This window comes from Hyperoodon ampullatus, assembly GCF_949752795.1.
Source record: "Hyperoodon ampullatus genome assembly, chromosome: 3".
Taxonomy (NCBI): Eukaryota; Metazoa; Chordata; class Mammalia; order Artiodactyla; family Ziphiidae; genus Hyperoodon; species Hyperoodon ampullatus.
This window is the reverse complement of record NC_136916.1, coordinates 3,408,077-3,422,996: the sequence shown is the minus strand read 5'-3', so window position 1 is coordinate 3,422,996 and position 14,920 is coordinate 3,408,077. Positions and strand designations below refer to the sequence as shown.

Here is a 14,920-nt window from a genome sequence, read left to right as displayed (position 1 = left end):
CGATCCTGCACCCACGGTCCCTAACGATGTCGTGTCTGCCACACCGACCACCTCTGGCCTAGATCACAGCCACAGCCTCTAAGTGGCCTCCCTGCTTCCTTCTTGTCCCTCTCAGTCTACTTTCCACCCAGGAGCCTGTGCTGCCTTAGAAATATAAAGACAAAATGCAGTATCTTTCAGTGGCTTCCCTATCACACTTATTCTCAGAAAGGTTTCCCTACCCTGTAAAAAAAAAATAAAAATAGCAGCTTCCACCACTTTCTATCCTCTTACTCTTGCCTTATTTCTTCTTCATTCTACCTGCTTTTATATCTTACATTTCTGTCACCTACTAATACACGCCTTCTACTGTCAGGGACTTTGCTCATCTTTTTCACTATTGTGCCTTTAACACCTACAACAGGGCTGATACAGAATCGAAATTCAGACACTTGGAAATGCGTATCTTTAGGTCATGGCATGATTTTCAAAGGCCAGCAAGGCAGATGGTCTGCCCTTTGGTTTCCTGCCTCCTAACCTAACTTATTCCCAATTCTGTTTCCCTCACATTATTACATTTATCACAGCTCCTTTCTGACGTTGGTCTGACTACATACTTCACATATAAAACCAGCTACCTTTGCACCCATCAGACAAATCCTCACAGCACCCATCAATCCTCACAGAAAGTGGCCTTCACGCTCATCAGAGATCTTACAATTTTATAGCAGCATCTCCTGCTTTCCCCACCAGTTCCATCTGTCCTCCAAAGGTCCCCTCCTTTGACAAGGGCCCTCAGGGTAGAGGATGTGGGGCAGCAGAGGCAGGACAGGGCTGCTCCCCAAACGTCACCTGGCAGGCCCTTTCCCCAGGGCTTGTCTATAGCATGGTCATGTCGGGACACCAGTGTGGCAAGAGCACACGTCTGTATTGTCCCTGACAAGACTCATGCGGGGCACATGCGAACAGATAGGCTTTGTCTTCCGTGTGTCAGTTTTCTCCCCTCCTGGCGCTTGCTCCACCCCAAGTGCCCTGCGTGGACGGAACCACTAACCCACCTGAGGAGAAGCTTGGTTCTTGCTCCCTGCCTGCCACCCTCCCACACCCCTTATCTTAGTTCGTGAGTGCTGTCCCCAGAGCCCTGAGAAGACAGGCTGACCCTTCTCATCATTCTGTTGCAGTTTTCTGGTTTGGGGTAACTTGTCCTCTAGGGGATCTGTGACTTAGGCGCACACAGAGAAGACTCTCGTGCATCATGCACTCAGGTAGACAGATATTCACATCCTTGGATATAAGAAACTGGACATAGCCTCAACATACCCTGTGCAGCTGAATATTTACTTGATTTTTAAATCTAGAATTAAGTAGCTAAATTTCATTACTTGCAGTTGATAGTTATCAGGATCTTATAAAAGGACAACTGGCAAAAGCTTCTTTGACTCTAATCTGTACTTAAGTACAGAGCCAACAATTTAAATGTAACTTACATTTATAGGATAGTCTTGGTTTATGCTTCTAGAAATTGAGGCAAAGTGAAACAGAAGTAGAATAAACCAAATGAAAATTGAATCTTCAGATTAAAAATGGTTTAGAGTCTAAACTTCAGACTTTTAGAGGCATGCAGTTTATGCAATCAGTTATTTTCCCTACACTGAACATTCCAGTAGTATGTATTTTGAAATCCTAAACATAAGAGAAATATTTGTTATGGTATAAGCAAAACAATTAAATTGAGATGAAAGGGACCTACCTGAAAAAGAAAAAAAACTTAGTTACCTCTAAAATAGTGTTCATTTGTGCTTTTAAAATCAGAAATGACCAGATAATCCAAATGAATAATCACTTTCCTTTTCATAAGGCTGTAGACCTGACACTGTCCAGTACATCCCCTAAATTTTTCAGTATATTAAAACCCTCGCCTTCTGTGGAGGGGTGAGTTCTCAGTGTGGAAAGTTCGTGAATGCAGTCATTCCACTTACTTGATCTCTTCCTGATTTATGGGAGGTCATGTGACGTTCGAGCTGGGTTCTGTATGCAAAGGTGTAACTGCACAGGGAGCAACTGAAGTTATCTTCATTCTTTTCATGGCGATATTTAATGTGTTCTTTCAGAGAGGTAAAGCGTTTATATCCTCTGTCACAATACGGGCAGGTGAGTAACTGGGAAAATGCATCTGGTGTTCCTGTAAAAGAAGGATCATATATTTTAAATTTAAAAACATTAAAAAATTATTGCCAGGACAGACCTTCAAGATGGCGGAGGAGTGAGACGTGGAGATCACCTTCCTCCCCAGAGATACATCAGAAATACATCTACACGTGGAACAACTCCTACAGAACACGTACTGAACGCTGGCAGAAGACCTCAGACCTCCCAAAAGGCAAGAAACTCCCCACGTTCCTGGGTAGGGCAAAGCGGAGAGATTCCCGCACAGAGGATCGGTGCCGAGCGGCACTCACCAGCCCGAGAGGCTTGTCTGCTCGGCCGCCGGGGCGGGCGGCGCTGGAAGCTGAGGCTTGGGCTTCGCTCAGAGCGCAGGGAGAGGACTGGGGCTGGCGGCGAGAACACAGCCTGAAGGGGGCTAATGTGCCACAGCTAGCCGGGAGGGAGTCCGGGAAAACTCTGCAGCTGCCGAAGAGGCAAGAGACTTTTCCTTCCCTCTTTGTTTCCTGATATTTGCGTGAGGAGAGGGGATTCAGAGCGCTGCTTAAAGGAGCCCCACAGACGGGCGCGAGTCGCGGCTGAAAGCGCGGACCCCGGAGACGGGCGTGGGACGCTGGGGCTGCTGCTGCCGCCACCAAGAGGCCTGTGTGCGAGCGCAGGTCACTCTCCACACCTCCCCTCCCGGGAGCCTGTGCTGCCCGCCACTGCCACGGTCCCGGGCTCCACAGACAACATCCCCGGGAAAACGCACGGGCGCGCCTCGTGCTGGCGCTATGTCACGCCGGCCTCCGCCGACGCACGCTCGCCCCGCCTCCGTGCCCCTCCCTCCCCCGCGGCCTGAGGGAGCCAGAGCCCCCGAATCAGCGGCTCCCTTAACCCCGTCCTGTCTGAGCGAAGAACAGACGTCCTCCAGCGACCTACACGCAGAGGCGGGGCCGAATCCAAAGCTGAGCCCCGGGAGCCGTGCGAACAAAGAAGAGAAAGGGGAATCTCTCCCAGCAGCCTCAGAAGCAGCGGATTAAAGCTCCGCAATCAACTTGATGTACCCTGCATCTGTGGAATACCTGAATAGACAACGAATCATCCCAAATTGAGGAGGTGGACTTTGGGAGCAACTGTAAACTTGGGTCTGCTTTTATGTTTATCTTAGTTTAGTATTTAGAGCTTATTATCACTGGTAGATTTTTTATTGATTTGTTTGCTCTCTTTTTTTCTTTTTATACATCTATATTTTCTCCTTTTTCTCTTTTTGTGAGTGTGTGTATGCTTCTTTGTGTGATTTTGTCTGTATAGCTTTGCTTTTACCATTTGTCCTATGGTTCTGTCTGTCTGGTATAGTTTTGAGCACTTGTTATAATTGGGGGATTTGTTTTTTGGTTTGGTTGCTCTCTTCTTTCTTTCCCCTTTTTAAAAATTACTTTTTAATTTTTTTATTTTTAATAATTAAAAAATTTTATTTTAATAACTTTCTTTTCTTTCTTTCTTTTTTCCTCCCTTTTCTTCTGAGCTGTGTGGCTGACAGGGTCTTGGTGCTCCAGCCGGGTGTCAGGCCTGAGCCTCTGTGGTGGGAGAGCTGAGTTCAGGACACTGGTCCACCAGAGACCTCCTGGCTCCACGTAATATCAAACAGCAAAAGCTCTCCCAGAGATGTCCATCTCAATGCTAAGACCCAGCTCCACTCAATGACCAGCAATCTCTAGTGCTGGACAGGCCATGCCAAACAACTAGCAAGACAGGAACACAACCCAACCCATTAGCAGAGAGGCTGCCTAAAATCATAATAAGGTGACAGACACCCCAAAACACACCACTGGACACGGTCCTGCCCAACAGAAAGACAAGATCCAGCCTCATCCACCAGAACACAGGCACCAGTCCCCTCCACCAGGAAGCCTACACAACCCACTGAACCAACCTTACCCACTGGGGTCAGACACCAAAAACAACGGGAACTACGAACCTGAAGCCTGCAAAAAGGAGACCCCCAAAACAGCAAGTTAAAGTGAGAAGACAGAGAAACACACAGCAGATGAAGGAGCAAGGTAAAAACCCACCAGACTGGGCTTCCCTGGTGGCGCAGTGTTTGAGACTCCACCTGCCAATGCAGGGGACATGGGTTCATGCCCTGGTTTGGGAAGATCCCACATGCTGCGGAGTGGCTAGGCCCATGAGCCATGGCTGCTGAGCCTGCGCGTCCAGAGCCTGTGCTCCGCAACGGGAGAGGCCACAGCAGTAAGAGGCCCGCGTACTGCAAAAAAAAAAAAAAACCCACCAGACCAAACAAGTGAAGACGAAATAGGCAGTCTACCTGAAAAAGAATTCAGAGTAGTGATAGTAAAGATGATCCAAAATCTTAGAAATAAAATGGAGTAAATACAAGAAACATTTAACAAGGACCTAGAAGAACTAAAGAGCAAACAGACAATGATGAACAACACAATAAATGAAATTAAAAACTCTCTAAAAGGAATCAATAGCAGAATAACTGAGGCAGAAGAACAGATAAGTGACCTGGAAGATAAAATAGTGGAAATAACTACCAAATAGTGGAAATAACTACCACAGAGCAGAATAAAGAAAAAAGAATGAAAAGAATTGAGGACATTCTCAGAGACCTCTGGGACAACATTAAACACACCAACATTCGAATTATAGGGGTCCCAGAAGAAGAAGAAGAGAAAAAGATATGTCCAAGAAAATACTTGAAAACCTCCCTAATATGGGAAAGGAAATAGTCAATCAAGTCCAGGAAGCACAGAGTCCCATACAGAAACACGCGAAGACACACATTAATTAAACTAGCAAAAGTTAACTACAAAGAAAATACATTAAAAGCAGCAAGGGAAAAACAACAAATAACATACAAGGGAATCCCCATAAGGTTAAAAGCTGATCTTTCAGAAGAAACTCTGCAAGTCAGAAGGGAGTGGCAGGACATATTTAAAGTGATGAAAGGGAAAAAGCTACAACCAAGATTACTCTACCCAGCAAGGACCTCATTCAGATTCGATGGAGAAATTAAAACCTCTACAGACAAGCAAAAGCTAAGAGAATTCACCACCAAGCTAGCTTTACAACAAATGCTAAAGGAACTTCTCTAGGCAGGAAACACAAGAGAAGGAAAAGACCTACAATAACAAACCCAAAACAATTACAAAAATGGTAATAGGAACATACATATCTATAACTAGCTTAAATGTAAATGGATTAAATGCTCCAACCAAAAGACATAGACTGCCTGAATGGATACAAAAACAAGACCCGTATATATGCTGTCTACAACAGACCCACTTCAGACCTAGGGACACATACAGACTGAAAGTGAAGAGATGGAAAAAGATATTCCATGCAAATGGAAATCAAAAGAAAGCTGGAGTAGCAATTCTCCTATCAGACAAAATAGACTTTAAAACAAAGACTATTAGAAGAGACAAAGAAGGACACTACATAATGATCAAGGGATCAATCCAAGAAGAAGATATAACAATTGTAAATATTTATGCACCCAACATAGGAGCACCTCAATACATAAGGCAAATGCTAACAACCATAAAGGGGAAATCAACAGTAACAGAATTGTAGTAGGGGACTTTAACACCCCACTTTCACCAATGGACAGATCATCCAAAATGAAAATAAATAAGGAAACACAAGCTTTAAATGATACATTAAACAAGATGGACTTAATTGATATTTATAGGACATTCCATCCAAAAACAATGGAATACACTTTCTTTAGTGCTCGTGGAACATTCTCCAGGATAGATCATATCTTGGGTCACAAATCAAGCCTTGGTAAGTTTAAGAAAACAAATTATATCAAGTATCTTTTCTGACCACAACGCTATGAGACTAGATATCAATTACAGGGAAAAAACATGGAGGCTAAACAATACACTACTAAGTAACCAAGAGATCACTAAAGAAATCAAAGAAGAAATAAAAAAAATACCTAGAAACAATGACAGTGAAAACACAATGACCCAATACCTATGGGATGCAGCAAAAAGCAGTTCTAAGAGGGAAGTTTAGAGCAATACAATCCTACAACCTGACCTTGCACCTAAAGCAATTAGAGAAAGAAGAACAAAAAAAGCCAAAGTTAGCAGAAGGAAAGAACTCATAAACATCAGATCAGATATAAATGAAAAAGAGATGAAGGAAACAGCAGCAAAGATCAATAAAATTAAAAGCTGGTTCTTTGAGAAGATAAACAAAATTGATACACCATTAGCCAGACTCATCAAGAAAAAAAAGGGAGAAGACTCAAATCAATAGAATTAGAAATGAAAAAGGAGAAGTAACAACTGACACTGCAGAAATACAAAAGATCATGAGAGATTACTACAAGCAACTCTATGCCAATAAAATGGACAACCTGGAAGAAATGGACAAATTCTTAGAAATGCACAACCTGCCAAGACTGAATCAGGAAGAAATAGAAAATATGAACAGACTGATCACAAGCACTGAAGTTGAGACTGTGATTAAAAATCTTCCAACAAACAAAAGCCCAGGACCAGATGGCTTTACAGGTGAATTCTGTCAAACATTTAGAGAAGAGCTGACCCCTATACTTGTTAAACTCTTCCGAGGGAGGAACATTCCCAGAACTCATTCTACGAGGCCACCCCCACCCTGATACTGAAACCAAAGATGTCACAAAGAAAGAAAACTACAGGCCAACACCACTGATGAACATAGGTGCAAAAATCCTCAACAAAATACTAGCAAACAGAATCCAACAGCACATTAAAAGGATCATACACCATGATCAGTTGGGGGTTTTCCCAGGAATGCAAGGATTCTTCAATATACGCAAATCAGTCAATGTGATACACCCTGTTAACAAATGGAAGGAGAAAAACCATATGATCATCTCAATAGATGCAGAAAAAGCTTTTGACAAAATTCAACACCCATTTCCCTCCAGAAAGTAGGCATAGAGAAAACTTACCTCAACATAATGAGGCCATATATGACAAACCCAAAGCCAGCATCCTTCTCAATGGTGAAAAACTGAAACCATTTCCTCTAAGATCAGGAACAAGACAGGGTTGTCCACTCACCATTATTATTCAATATAGTTTTGTTCTAGCCACAGCAATCAGAGAAGAAAAAGAAATAAAAGGAATCCAAATCAGAAAAGAAGTAAAGCTGTCACTGTTTGCAGATGACATGATACTATACATAGAGAATCCTAAAGATGCTCCCAGAAAACTACTAGAGCTAATCAATGAATCTGGTAAAGTAGCAGGATACAAAATTAATGCACAGAAGTCTCTTGCATTCCTTAACACTAATGATGAAAAATCTGAAAGAGAAATTAAGGAAACACTCCCATTTACCACTGCAATAAAAAGAATAAAATACCTAGGAATAAAAAAAAACCTGTATGCAGAAAACTATAAGACACTGATGAAATTAAAGATGATACCAACAGATGGAGAGATATACCATGTTCTTGGATTGGAAGAATGAACACTGAAAATGACTATACTACCCAAAGCAATCTCCAGATTCAATGCAATCCCTATCAAACTACCAGTGGCATTTTTCACAGAACTTATATGGAAACACAAAAGACCGCAAATATCCAAAGCAATCTTGAGAAAGAAAATGGAGCTGGAGGAATCAGGCTCCTGGACTTCAGACTTATACTACAAAGCTACAGTAATCAAGACAGTATGGTACTGGCACAAAAACAGAAATATAGATCAATGGAAAGAAAGAACAGAATATAGATCAGTGGAAAGAAAGAGCAGAGATAAACCCATGCACATATGGTCCCCTTATTTTTCATAAAAGGAGCCAAGAATACAATGGAGGAAAGACAGCCTCTCCAATAAGTGGTGCTGGGAAAACTGGACAGCTACATGTGAAAGAATGAAATTAGAACACTTCCTAACACCATACACAAAAATAAACTCAAAATGGATTAAAGAATGTAAGGCCAGACACTATAAAACCCTTTGAGGAAAACATAGGCAGAACACTGTATGACATAAATCACAGCAAGATCCTTTTTGACACACCTCCTGGAGAAGTGGAAGTTAAAACAAAAATAAACAAATGGTACACCTAATGAAACTTAAAACTTTCACAGCAAAGGAAAACATAAGACGAAAAGACAACCCTCAGAATGGGAGAAAATATTTGTAAATGAAGCAACTGACAAAGGATTAATCTCCCAAAATTTACAAGCAGCTCCTGCAGCTCAATTTGAGAAAAACAAACAACACAATCCAAAAATGGGCAGAAGATCTAAATAGACATTTTTCCAAAGAAGATACACAGATTGCCAACAAACACATGAAAGTATGCTCAACATCACTAATTATTAGAGAAATGCAAATCAAAACTACAATGAGGTATCACCTCACACCAGTCAGAACGGCCATCATCAAAAAATCTACCAATAATAAGTGCTGGAGAGGGTGTGGAGAAAAGGGAACCCTCTTGTACTGTTGGTGGGAATGTATATTGATACAGCCACTATGGAGAACGTTATGGAGGTTCCTTAAAAAACTACAAATAGAACTACCATATGACCCAGCAATCCCACTACTGGGCATATACCCTGAGAAAACCATAATTCAAAAAGAGTCATGTACTACCTCCAGTGTTCACTGCAGCACTATTTACAATAACCAGGACATGGAAGCAACCTAAATGTCCATTGACAGATGAATGGATAAAGAAGATGTGGCACATATATACAATGGAATATTACTCAGCCACAAAAAGAAACAAAATTGAGTTATTTGTAGTGAGGTGGATGGACCTAGTGTCTGTCAAACAGAGTGAAGTAAGTCAGAAAGAGAAAAACAAATACCGTATGCTAACACATATAAAGTTCTGAAGATCCTAGGGGCAGGTCAGGAATAAAGATGCAAACATAGAGAAGGGACTTGAGGACACAGGGAGGGGGAAGGGTAAGCTGGGTGGGACAACGTAAGAGAGTGGCATGAACATATATACACTATCAAATGTAAAATAGATAGCTAGTGGGAAGCAGCCGCATAGCACAGGGAGATCAGCTTGGTGCTTTGTGTCCACCTAGAGGGGTGGGATAGGGAGGGTGGGAGGGAGACGCAAGAGGGAGTTCATATGGGAACATATGTATATGTATAGTTGATTCACTTTGTTATACAGCAGAAACTAACACACCATTGTAAAGCAATTATACTCCAATAAAGATGTTATAAAAAAAATTACCGAAGCTACCACCAAGGCCCTCTGCTACGTACCAGACATTATACTTTGTATTTGATTCTCAAAACAACACACTGATCTCCCCCTCTATTTTATAAAGAGAGAACGTGAGGCCCAGAAAAGGCTAAATAACTTCCAAATCACACAGCCAGTAAATGATGAAGTCAAAAGTCAAACACATGCTGTGTGACTTTTTCACTGAAACATATTTCTTCTCTTCGTTTTCATGGTTAATTAGAGAAAAATGACACTCTAGTTATAGTCCTCGGAGAGTAAGCAGCACACGGACTATGTTTCTAAGACTCCCTTGCAGGTAGGTGTGGCCCTGTGCCCGAGTTCAGACCAAAAGAGTGTGTACTGAGAGGAGCAGTGGGGGCCAGACCAGGCCTGGCCCATTGAGACGCCCCCTGCACGGCTCTTCATGTTCTTTTCTCTCCTGAAACACCAACACATTTTCTGTATAGTTTTATCTGGATGACTATTACGATAGCTTTCAGAAAATAAGGGCATTATGGATGAATTGTAGTTTGCAGAGTGAACTAGATATTTTTCATATATGGAACCATCTAAGCCTGCCAATCCTAAAAATGTAATACTACTTTGGCCAATTAATATTTAAGAGTAGATTTCCATATTTGATGTATTTCTTCAAAGAAATAAGTTCCTAAGTGACATCTTATTGTAAATATCATCTTACCTTCATTTTGAATTTCTTACAGAAAAAAACCACCAAAGAACATTTCGTAGCATTCTTCAAATGCTTCATAAACATGTGTCTCCATTATTGAAATTCAAGTCTATGTAAATTAAATGTCTTGCTTAAGGGCAGGCCTGCAAATAATAAGCTAAGCACCTGACACTATACAGCTAAATACACCGAAATATGTATCAAATATACAAATAAAATCAAACAACCAAGACCCCCATGGTTTATGCTGTTTTTTTTTTTGTTATCAGCTCGCAAGGCACCTGGAACCAGAGTTTTTGTCTCTTAGTGATGACTCTGGCATGACCCCCTTCTTTGAGGACTGGTGTAGCCACATGAGGATATTTTGGGGGGGAAATGAAGTTATATTTTGTCTAGTATCAATTTCCTATTTGTACAGACAAGTGGGAAATCAACATTTGGGACACTCTCCTTGCCAGACTGTCTGTCTATCCTACTGGTCTCAGCGGCTAACGTCAGAGTCCACCGTTACAGGTGTTTGGTCATCAGTACCACAAACACAGTGTGATTCCATGATTCAAGCTCCTTGTACTCCTGGGTCATAAGCAGTCTGCTTGCATTACATTCTATTTTTTCTTTACCTTCATGATTAATCCTTCCAATCAGTAAACAAAATACTAATAATTCCATAAAATGACAAGTTTCTCTCTCATATTCAAATAGCAAGTTCTTTTCATAAATCAGTATCTGTTGAATGTTCTCACATGTATGAGATATGAATTTATTCTTTTAGGCCAATTGCATAAAACAATGAAAAAAATCTAAATATTTGACATCATAAGTTATAGAATGAACAGGTTTAAAAGTTAGAATTTTTGTTTCCGTTTTAAAAAATACTGGATGATTTTTTTAAAACTCACTTTTTAGCAATGAAGACTTGTCATGTAAGGAAAAAAATGTTTCTTTTTAGCATTCCTATAATAAACTTATGGTAGCAATTCAGTACTACTAAAAAATCCAACCTATGTCTGACGATTTTTTGAACCATAATTTCTTTATGTATCTGTGACCATGAATATACTTATTTAAAAAACATTTTAAATTTCTGTATCTTAAACTTCCTTTAGTAGGCAGACTGATATAAAACCTGTGAAAAATGTCCTTGATTTGTTCCCCACTGAACCAGAATTTGTGATAAATCCATCTGTTGGAGTAAAGTTTCCCTGTTTACAACTTATGACATGCAGACAGTATGTTTTATCTATTAAAACACTAAAAACCTAAGTGCTTCTGAAGATAATCACGTTTTCTATGTAAACAGATGTTGCTGGTGTGACAGAAAATCTACTGTGAAATACTCTATTAGCAGTTAAATTACATTATATACCTAAAAGTAATGAATTCCTGAATTAAAAACATTGAATAATAATTAGACAAAACAAAAAATGTTTTACTAATTCAGAACAGTTAAGGCCTCAATTTTATGGGATTTTACTGCATTGATTTGTAACAGTGGACTTTACAAAGTTTAACCTTATTTGATCTATGCAATGGAACTTTTTTTAGTTTTCATTATTTTCTTTCACTGATACTTTCTGAAATCCTCTTTGTTACATAAAAAACTTTACATAGTTATACACATCTGCATTTAAAATGTTCTATTTCCCTTTCATATTTATTGTAAGCTACTGCTTCTTCAGGTGAAATGTTAACACATTTTCTTTAAGAGAAAAAAAAACCAATCAAGAAACAAAAGTAGAAAACTAAGGCCCTACAGGATTATAATGCCAATAACTACGGACTCTGCAAATATGCAAACAGATCAACAGAACGCACATCATTAAGCTGAAATGCAGTGTCCCCAGGGGTAATTACTTACAGTTTTCAGAAATGTGTCCTTTTGCCACACTTGTGCAGGAAACAATTCCTAGAGTACCCTACTTCTTTTTCCTTTGTCACCACATTAGTTACAGAAATCCTGTCTATTCTGGAGTGAAACTTCTCTTTCTGCTCTTTTGCATAGCCGATTCCTGATTTAAGGAAGGTACAGTTCACTCTTACAATGGAATCTGTTTTGTTTTCTGTACCATCCTTCTCAATTTCCTTCAAAAATTTAAAAGCTGATTGATACAACACCATTTACACTAGCACCAAAAATACTTAGGCATAAATCTAACAAATTATAATATTTATTTGAGGAAAACTACAAAAGTCTGATGAATAAAATCAAAGAACTAAATAAATAGATATTCCATGTTCATGGATACTCAATATTGACTCAATATTGTCAAGATGTCAGTTCTCCCCAACTAGATCTACAGAGTCATTGTAATCCCAATCAAGTTATTTTATGGATAATGACAGACATTCTAAATTTATACAGAGAGGCAAGAGACCCAGAAGAGGCAACATAACATTGAAGGTGAAGAATAACGTTGGGAGACCAACACTACCTGACTTCAAGGCTTACTATATAGCTATAATAAAGAAAGTGTGGTGTTGGCGAGAGAACAGACAAATGGATCAGTGGAACAGAATAGACAGCCCAAAAAGCAAAGGCAACTGGACATCCACATACAAAAAAAAAAAAAAAAAAATGTAAACACAGACCTTACACCCTTTACAAAACTCAAAATGGATCACAGACAACAGAAGAAAACCTATGTGACCTTAGGTATGGTAATGCCAGTTTAGATACCAAAGGCATGAGCCATGAAAGAGATACTTGATAAGCTGGACTTCATTAAATGAAAAAGTTCTGTTCCGTGAAAGACAATAACAAGAGAACTAGAAGAGAATTAGAAGATATGCCATGGACTGGGAAAACTATTTGCAAACAACACATCTGAAAAAGGACTAGTATCCAAAATATACAAAGAATTCTTAAAACTCACTGCTAAGAAATAAAATAATTTAAATTAAAAAATGGGCCAAATCATAGCGCCCTTCCTCCTCCAACTTCATGACGGAGAATCAGGAAATCACCACTGGAACTACTGAGTTCAAGAATACATACCTGAGATTAAAGTAAACCTGGAGGACAAGATGGTGGAGTAGAAGGACCTGAGCTCACTTCCTCTCACGAAGACAGCAAAATCACACCTAACTGCTAAACAACCATCAACAAAAAAGGGCTGGAATCTACCAAAAAAGATAATTCTACTTCCAAAGACAAAGCCACAACAAGATGGTAGAAGGGGCACATTCGCAATACAATCAAATCCCATACTAATTATTTTCTAGTTTGACCCACAAACTAGAAAATAATTATATCACAGAGGTTCTCTCACAGGAGTGAGAGTTCTGAGCCCCACGTCAGGCTCCCCAGTCTGGAGGTCTTGCATTGGTAGGAGAAGCCCCCAGAGCATTTGGCTTTTAAGGCCAGTGGGGCTTGACTGCAGAACTCCACAGGACTGGGGGAAACAGAAGCACCACTCTTGGAGGGCACAAATAAGGTCTAGTGTGAGCTGGGACACAGGAAAGAGCAGTGACTTCATAGGACCCTGGGCGAGACCTACCTGCTGGTGTTGGAGGGGTCTGCTGGGGAGGTGAGGGGTGGCTGTGGCTCACTGTGGGTAAAAGGACACTGGTGGCAGAGGTACTGGGGGGTACCCATTGGCATGAGCTGTCCTGGAGGCCGCCATTTTGACACCAAGACCTGGCCCCACCCAACAGCCCTTAGGTTCCAGTGCTGGCACGCCTCAGGCCAAACAACCCGCAGGGCAGGAACACAGCCCCACCCATCAGCAGACAGGCTGCCTAAAGTCATCCTGAGCCACAGCCACCTCTAAACACACTCCTTGACACGGCCCTGCCCACCAGAGGGACAAGACCCAGCTCCAACCACCAGTGGGCAGGCACCAGTCCCTCCCCAGGAAGCCTGCACAAGCCCCATGACCAGCCTCACTCACCAGGGGGCAGACACCAGAAACAAGAGGAACTACAATCCTGCAGTCTGTGGGACCTCAAACACAGAAAGTGAGACAAAATGAGATGGCAGAGGAATATGTTCCAGATGAAGGAACAATATAAAACCCCAAAAGAATAATTACATGAAGTGATAGACAATCTACTTGAAAACGAATTCACAGTAATGATAGTAAAGATGATCCAAGATCTCGGAAAAAGAATGGAGGCATAGACCAAGAAGATACAAGAAATGTTTAACAAAGAGCTAGAAGATTAAAAAAACAGAGTTGAACACTACAATAACTGAAATGACAAATACACCAGAAAGAATCAATAGCAGAATAAATGATGCAGAAGAATGGATAAGTGAGCTGAAGACAGAATGGTGGAAATCACTGCTGCAGAACAGAATAAAGAAAAAAGAATGAAAAGAAATGAAGACAGCCTAAGAGACCTCTGGGACAACATTAAACACACCAACATTTGCATTATAGGGGTCCTAGAAGGAGAAGAGAGAGACAAAGGGCCTGAGAAAGTATTTGAAGAGATAATAGCTGAAAACTTCCTTAACATGGGAAAGGAAACAGTCACCTAAGTCCAGGAAGTGCAGAGAGTCCCATAAAGGATAAACCCAAGGAGGAATATGCGGACACATATTAATCAACTTGACAAAAATGAAAGATAAAGAGAAAATATCAAAAGCAACAAGGGAAAAGCAACAAATAACACACAAGGGAATCCCCATGAGGTTTTCAGCTGGTATTTCAGCAGAAACTCTGCAGGCCAGAATGGAGTGGCAGGATATATTTAAGTGGTGGAAGGGAAAAACCTACAACCAAGAATACTCAGCAAGGCTCTTGTTCAGATTCGATGGAGAAATCAAAAGCTTTACAGACAAGCAAAAGCTAAGAGAATATGGCACCACCAAACCAGCTTTAAAACAAATGCTAAAGAAACTGCTCTAGGCAGAAAGGAAAAGCCCATGAG

General features: G+C 40.7%; 1 protein-coding gene across 2 annotated transcripts in view; it reads right to left on the bottom strand.

Moving 5' to 3' along the window:
- The window catches only part of ZEB1 (zinc finger E-box binding homeobox 1), a gene marked incomplete at its 5' end in the record, with an annotated part of 207,554 nt that overhangs the window by 24,844 nt on the left and 167,790 nt on the right, over positions 1–14,920 (bottom strand). For both annotated transcript variants that reach the window (XM_079700834.1, XM_079700835.1), the window contains one exon: positions 1,959–2,161. In XM_079700834.1, the coding sequence (XP_079556960.1) occupies positions 1,959–2,161 (203 nt within the window). The remainder of the gene's footprint in view (positions 1–1,958; positions 2,162–14,920) is intronic.